At 40.1% G+C, this 8,122-nt stretch overlaps 1 protein-coding gene across 1 annotated transcript in view; it reads right to left on the reverse strand.

Annotated features, from left to right (window-relative positions):
* Window positions 1-915: 915 nt before the first annotated feature.
* Window positions 916-8,122, reverse strand: part of TPH1 (tryptophan hydroxylase 1) — a 22,221-nt gene continuing 15,014 nt past the window's right edge. Inside the window, exons 5-9 of the mRNA XM_007956848.1 lie at window positions 6,382-6,603; window positions 5,361-5,487; window positions 3,656-3,751; window positions 2,823-2,956; window positions 916-1,090 (exon numbers count right to left, since the gene is read on the reverse strand). Coding sequence (XP_007955039.1) covers window positions 916-1,090; window positions 2,823-2,956; window positions 3,656-3,751; window positions 5,361-5,487; window positions 6,382-6,603 — 754 coding nt within the window. The remainder of the gene's footprint in view (window positions 1,091-2,822; window positions 2,957-3,655; window positions 3,752-5,360; window positions 5,488-6,381; window positions 6,604-8,122) is intronic.

The following is an 8,122-nucleotide window of genomic DNA, read 5'->3' on the forward strand; positions in this document are numbered from 1 at the left end:
GTCCATGGTACTTTCAGCATTCTCCGCCAGCACCACAACTCAAAAGCATCAACTCTTCTTCGGTCTTCCTTATTCATTGTCCAGCTCTCACATGCCTGCCAATCTTAGATTGTGCCATTTTGCCTGTCAACCTTGGGTTCATCAGCCTTAGCAGCCAGCATCTGCATAAATCAGAAGAAGCCTCTAGCTTGCCCTAGTGGGCCTGGAACAAGAGGCAGAGCTAAAGCCCAAGGTCGAGGGGTCTTCACCCAGCTCATAGAGCTGGCACTTTGAATTCGGACTTATAGCCTCCTAAACTGCGAGAGAATAAATTCCTGTTTGTTAAAGGCATCAACTTGTTGTGATATTTCTGTTATAGCAGCACTAGAGAACTAAGACCTGTATACTTTTGCTCATGCTAGAAACAGACACAGCTGGTCTATTAAATCTGGGCATATAAATGTGATCAAGTTTGGCAATGACACCAATTCAGATATAAGTATCAGATACTTTAGAAATAAAGGGATCTCAGGTACCAATATAGTCAGCTCCATAATATCCATTAAGGTATTTTAAGTGATCATAAAGGTCATTTTACTCAAGAAAGATTGGGAGAAATAGAATGAGCCTGGGACTAGAAATATTAGGTCAAACAACTTCACTAAAAAAAATGTGTGATTTGTGAAATGTATAGTATGTGAATTACATCTCAATACAACTGCTACCAGATAAAGAAATAAGTGGTAGATAGAGTATCTAGGTACAAAATTTTAAAGACTAGTGATCCATTAAAGAGTAGGATTACAGAATATTGTTTGGCAAGCAGTTGCTGTTAGTCTTGTCCACTCCAGCATCAGGTCTTCAACAAAAGCAAGAGTTGGCCCACAGGCCTCTGAAATGATGTTCAAATGCCTTCTGAATCAGGTCTAGTGACTGTCAAATGACTGACTGCCTGCTGATCTTAGCAAGAGAGTCACTGACAACATCGAGATCATGCCGCAGCTCGTTCATAGCGCTGGTTATGCTCTTGATATCTTTCAAGATCTGAATACTCCGTGTGTATGGATTGTACTTCACTCCAAATGGACGCTTAATTGTTCTGGTAAACTCTCTATTTAAGAAAACAAATAAGAGATGATCAATTTCTAGGGAAAATGATGAAAACCAAATAAACAACCGCAACCCCATTTCATACACTAGGCAAAAGACAACTCTTCACTAGATGTATAAGCACCCAATCTAATTTACCGTCCCACATATCATGTGCACAGGCTCCTGGAATCCTGCATGGATGGAAAACCTAAAGTGGCCATGGATACATCTGCCTTGTATTACTAGGGAAAAATCATGTGGGTAGCCTCATTAATGATTTAATACTGTAGACATCTCTTGACTGGAATCAGGAGACAATGACAACATTCAACCACACAGCAACAGATCCTTCCACTGTGATTTACATAACTACATCTACACACATGCAAACACACATACACACACCCTGAGGTCAGGAATAGTCCTGCCTCCCACATATGAGTACTCTGCCTTATAATGTTTTCCTCTAGCCTCCTCAGATGATCTGGTAGCGTAGTGCCAAAGCACATGACTGCTAACCAGAAGGCTGGCTGTTCAAACCCACCAGCCACTCCTTGGAAGGAAGGTGGGGCAATCTACTTCTGTAGTGATACTGCCTCAGAAACCCAAGGAGAGGTTGCTATGAGTCGGGTCAGATTGAATGGTACATAACAACAACAACAATAACAACCTCAGATGATCTAAGTTTTACCTTTCTTCAAGTATCATCTAAGGTTTGCCTCCTCTGTCAAGGCAACATTTGAACCTCTCAATTGGCATCTCTCAGGGACAATCATGTTTAGGACCCCCAGAGACAACTGTGCAGCTGAGGATAATTGTACATCAGTAAGGGCTGAAATAGAGCTGGCAATCTGCTTTGTTTACCCAGAGGGGATCTCTTTTTCTAATTTGCACAAAACTGCCATATGTGCTAGAGGAAGTCCTGCTGGTGGTGTTATTTTGTTCTATGCGAAGCCCTAACTCCCTTGACTAACAGTAAATCCCTGGGAGACAAGGAGTGTGTCTCCAAGCCATAGTATCCCCAAGTTCACGGTGTGGCATCATGAACGCTTTCCCTAAATGTTGTTTTGTGGTTTGCTTCTATAATCCTCTCCTTTCCTACTACCTCTATCTTAGTTCAGACTTTTATTTTTCACCTGAAGTACTAGAATAATTTCCTAAATAATCTATCTGCCTCCAATATCCTCCTTTCTTAACCACACACTTAGCTGGTTAATAACTAAAGCATAGCTTTGATTGCTTCACACATATGTCCCTATATTTTCCCACCTCCCTACCTTTTTTCATGCTGTCCTTCAGCCTAAAACTTAATATGTATAATTCTGATATATCCTTCATGTCCTTCTCAAGTGCCATTAGACTTGCCCTGTGCCCCTAGCTGGAACCAATTGCTCCTGAACAAAATGCAGAACAATGTTTCATCTGTGCCTCTGTAAGGGTCCTGTCACTTTGTTTCTGTCAGCTTGTAACAATAAATTGTTACATAGTACTTTATATTTTATTTATTTTTTTCCTTTTGGACTATAAACTCTCTGATGAGAAGGAATGGGAGGAAACCAATTTCTAAAGGATTTGTACCTGTTTGCAACTACCCCACATCATTATACACAACACACCCTAAATATTTGTTGAGAAAGGGAGGAGTGTTAAGGGCAGAGGCTGCTAGTGGTACTTACTCCATGACTTGTTACCATCACTGGATCTTATCTTTTGTGGAGAAAAAATGAAGGCATGAGAAAGATATCTTTTACCTCATCTTCTCCTTTGCATCTTCAAAGCTTTCTGATACAAAGTAGACGTCCTGGAAAGTTGTGATGAGACACTCTTGTTTGCAGGTAATCTTGGGATCAAAGGGCTTTACTTTGGCATGTCCAGAAAGTGCATGCTAGAGGGCAAAGAGTCAGTGAATCAAATAATCTAATCTATTCTCATAAATCACATTCTACAAACAACTAGCAGAATCAGTGCAGATGGAATTAAAAGGAATTAACTCTGAATGTGTTACCAGTGGAAAGACCCCAATCTATACCTAGCTTGCTGTTCCTCATAAACGCCCCCAAGATCCTCTCTATGACTTTGTTCAAACTCTTTTCCCCATCTAGGAAGCACCCATGGCTCTCTATACTTCTGAACTCCAAAGCACATGACTGGTTTCTGCACTATAGCACCTATTCTCTACCCTGCATCAGTGTATTCATGACTTATACCCACTACCAGTTGGTCATCTCCTTAAGGGCAAGACAGAATCTTGGACAATGTCCAGCAAACATCAGTCAGTCAACAAACCTAAGTTAATTCCTTCCCTGGGTAAATAATAAAACTCAAATAACTCTCTAGAAATGACAGAAGTGATTGCTAGTATAATAGTAGTGGGCGAACAAGATTTTGTAAACACTTTTTCTATTATAAAAGATACGTGTGTGCATGTTGAGACAACTTGGGAAAAAGAGAAAAATGCCTCTTAAATAATGTTTATGCCACCCTTTGTCTTTTCCATAGTAAGCTCTTACTCAAGTCCAAGAAGTAGTCTAAATTATATTATGTTAGGCAAATCTGGTGATGTGCAAAAATTTACAGCTCTTACTTTGAGTTCACTGATAGAGGAGAGCAGGCCAGCACCAAAGACTCTTAGCTGCCCATCTTGTTTACACAGACCAAACTCCACAGTGAAGAAGTAGCACTGCAAAAGAACATGAGTATTACTTTCACATCCTGAATGACTTGAATTAAAACAAACTACAATTCTTAGTCATGGACCACAGAACCCCAGAATAAAGTCCAAGATTCCCTGCCTGGCACACAGGACTTGCCACATCTGGCTTTATTCTAAAACAGTGGTTCTCAAACCTTCCCAGGTCTCTAGTACATTTAAAAATTACTGAGGACCCCAAAGAGCTTTTGCTTATGTGGCTTGTGTCTACCTATAGTTACTACATTAGAAATTAAAACTGAGAAAATACTTAAATGTTTGTTAACATAATGTTAAAGTAACAATAATGAACCCATCATATGGTAGCATAAATAACATTTTAGTGAAAAGTAGCAATATTTTCTAAAACAAAAAAATAGAAAAGCATTGCCTTTAATATTGCAAATCCTTTTAATATCTGGTTTAATTGAAGAAGTTGGATTTTCATATCTGCTTCTGTATTTAACCTGCTTATACGTTGTTTTGGTTGAAGTACAGGAAGAAATTCAGCCTCATACAGATAAGTAGTTGGAAAAGGGAAGAGTATTTTAATAGCCTTTTCAGATAATTGTGGATATTTTCTTTGCTACTACATCAAAACTTGACAAGTGGTAGTTTCTTAAAGTTCAATTGCAGTATGGAATCTGAAACCATATCAATAAACTCTGTTACATTAAAATACACTAATTCTTGTGGTCCAGTGGTTAAGTGCTTGGCTGCTAACCAAAAAGTCAGCAGTTCGAACCCACCAGTAGCTGCCCAGGAGAAAGATGTGGCAGTCTGCTTCTGTAAAGATAAAAGCCTTGGAAGCCCGATGGGGCCGTTCTACTCTGTTCTACAGGGTCACTATGACTTGGAATCTACTTGGTGGCAAATGGTTTTTTGGTTTATCTTCCACTTTGATTGATTCCTTTACCTAGGCATGGTTTTGGCCTTGTGGACCCCCTGGAAGGGTCTCAGGGATGCTAGGGGTGCCAAAACACAAATTTGGAAGCACTGTTCCAAACCACCTACCCTTATTTCATACTGCCTCCCCCATCCTCACACACTACTCCAGCTTCTCACTGTTTCCCAAGATACACCAAGCACCTTCTTGTCTTGCCTTCCCCCCTCTCTTGGCACATGAAAACATGACTCCACTTGCAAGCTCTAGTTCAGATTCCCCTCTTGCATGAAACCTTCCCCTAACAGTCCTTCCCAGAGCACTTGGCCTGGACTCCTCTTATAGCCTTTACCTTCTTCTAACATAACTGTCTCCTATGTGGTATATCAGCTCCTTGAAGGCAGAAACCAGGCCTTATTCATCTTTGTATTACCAGCATAGTGTCTTGTGCTCAGTGCACAAAAAAGTTTTTCATCAACTCCGTAATTTTTATTGAAAATAGGAGATATACAAATTACTAATATTATTATAATCTAGTTTTTCTCTACCTTTTTTTAAAGCACATATCTCTTTTCCTTTAATGTTTTTTTTAAATTAAATACTATAAACAAATTTTTTAATGGTATCTTGAATATGTACTTTTAAACTACACAGATGCTCACACACTTTATACTACTTGAGAATTATCGATCTACACAGCTATTTCCAGATTTATACCGTTGCCAGTTTTTGAACAGCCTCCTCTGAAGCACCAAGGGATGCCAGGCCAATTTCTTGAGAGAATTGGGCAAAACTAGGTTCAGCCAATAGTGGAACATGACCTAAGAGTTCATGGCAGGTATCTCTAAAAAAGAGGTACAAGTTTGTCACACTGTGATGCTTAACACAAACACATAATCAATCATTCAATCCTGAATTTTTAAAAATCAAAATCTAATCTTACTTTATTCAAACTGATTAGGTGGTATTACCTTGGTAATGGATCACAAAGGACACTAATCAAATAAAGAAATGGCTCTGATGCAAAATCTTTGGTGCTCACAGATATCACATACAAATGCCTATCAGATATCCCAAGACATCACATGACTCCTTCCCATCCCATTAGATCTCTGCTCAAATGTCACCTCCTCAGCAAGGCCTTCACTGATCATTCTTTTCAAAATAGCAACACCCACACACATCTCTGTCCCTTTTCCTGCTTCATTTTTTCTTCATCACACTCATTATCATCTGATATATTGTATATACTTACTTCTTTATTACTAAGTAAGTATCTTCCAATGGAATGTAGGCAAGGATTTTTTCAAAGTTACATGCCTTTGCCCAGAGCAGCACCTGGCACCTAATAACTTGTCAGTTGATAATAGTAACAATAATAACCCTGGATTGTATAAATAGTTGGCATGCTCAACTGCTAACAGAAAGGCTGAGGGTTCAGGTCTACCCAGAAGCACTTTGGAAGAAAGTCCTGGCAAAATACTTCTGAAATCTCAGCCACTGAAAATCCTACCAAGCAATATTCTACTCTGGCACACATGGGGTCGCCATGTGTCAGAGGAACTCGACAAAATTTGTATGACATTCATAGAGCACAGAGCATATAGTATGCATGCCAGGCAATGCTCTGAATGCTGTTCAAGGGCTAACTCATTTTATCCTTACAAAAGCCCCAGGGGATAGGTACTTTACTATAAATGATATTTGATGAATGAACAGCTGAAGTAGAAATACTTACGGCTCTGGGGTATAGAGGGGATCTGAACTGTGCCTCACATATTGAGTGCAGTGAAAAACTCGAAAGGCTAAACCTGATAGGAAATCTCTTGGTGATAGGTAGCCAGCCACAGGACGGATGGAAAAACCTGTGCGCTCTGCAAAGCAAAGGAGAAAAATGCAGGCAAAATCTTCACCAGTACATAGAGTAAATGACTGCAGCATTTTAATTCTGCCAGTGACACTAAGTGACACTTCAAGGGAGGACATAGAAACTAAAGTTTATAATATACATACTGTTGTTGTTGTTATGTGCCATCGAGTCAGACCTGACTCATAGCGACCCCTCCTTGGGTTTTCGAGGCAGTATCACTACGGAAGTAGATTGCCCCATCTTCCTTCTGAGGAGTGTCTGGTGGGTTTGAACCGCCAGCCTTCTGGTTAGCAGTCAAGTGCCTTAGGCACTATGCTACCAGAGCTCCTAATACATGTACTAAGGGGAACTAATACTTAATAAGGACTTAGCATGACCAGGGAGTAAGTTGCACCCTTTACATATTATTATGGATTGAATTGTATCCCCAGGAAAGGTATGCTGAAGTTCTAACCACTATTCCATGAATGTGACCTTATTTGGGGAAATAGCATTTTTCTTTGCTGATGTTACCAGCTAAGTTAACAGTATCATACAGGAGTAGAGTTGGTCCTAATTTCTCCTGTAGGGTATCTTATAATAGGGAGAGACACATGGGGGGAAGACTGATGCCATGTAATGATGGAAGGAGACGCCTCTAATAAACAGCAAAGGAACACCAAGGGGTGCCAGAAGCCAACAGAAACTAAGAGAAGGTCATGGAACAGTTCTCTCTCTCAAAGCCTGCAGAAGGGATCAACATGGCCAATGCCCTGATTGAGACTTCCTGCCTCCAGAACTGGGAGAAAATACATTTCTGTTCTTTGGAGTCATTTATTGTATGGTATTTTGTCATAGAAGCCCTGGGAAGTTAAGCCCCATATCACATCTCCTTTCATGTTTACAACATGAGTAAGAATTACTTTCCTCATTGTAACCATTATAAAACTGAGGCCCAGATTATGTTCCCAAGGCCACACAGTAATGATGAATGTAGGAAGAGAGCTCATGTCACCTTACTTTCAAATAGCTCTTTTGGCAAGGTCTTCATTTTGAGTCAAAAGTTTGTACTTTCAACCCAGCAGTCCTTTACTTTAGGTTCACATAATAATCTTTCAAATACATTAGACAGACTTTCAAGTATTTAAATAAAGCTATTTAAATCACAAACCAAATACCTTCCCAATGAATTGATTCCAACTCATAAAGACTCTATAGGAGAGAGTAGAACTGCCCCATTGGGTTTCCAAGGCTGTAATCATTATGGAAGCAGACTGCCACATCTTTCTCCCATGGAACAGCTGGTGGGTTCAAACCATGGACCTTTTGTTTAGCAGCTGAGCACTTTAACCACTGTGCCACCAGAGCTCCTAAATAAAGCTACAATGTCCCCTAAATCTCCAAAGCAAACACCGTAAGTTCTTCAAATTTTACTTCATGACACATTTTCAAACCCCCTTATAATTCTGCTCATTTTCCTCTAGACTTACTTCCAAGTTATCACTGTCCTTCTTCAAATGTGGTTCAAACCCACCAGCCACTCCTCGGAAAGAAGGTTGGGCAATCCTACTTCCATAGTGATACTGCCTCGGAAACCCAAGGAGGGGTCGCTATGAGTCGGGGCCGACTC

The sequence above is a fragment of the Orycteropus afer genome, unplaced genomic scaffold, assembly GCF_000298275.1.
Source record: "Orycteropus afer afer isolate SDZICR_OR568_19922 unplaced genomic scaffold, OryAfe1.0 scaffold00014, whole genome shotgun sequence".
Classification (NCBI taxonomy): Eukaryota; Metazoa; Chordata; class Mammalia; order Tubulidentata; family Orycteropodidae; genus Orycteropus; species Orycteropus afer.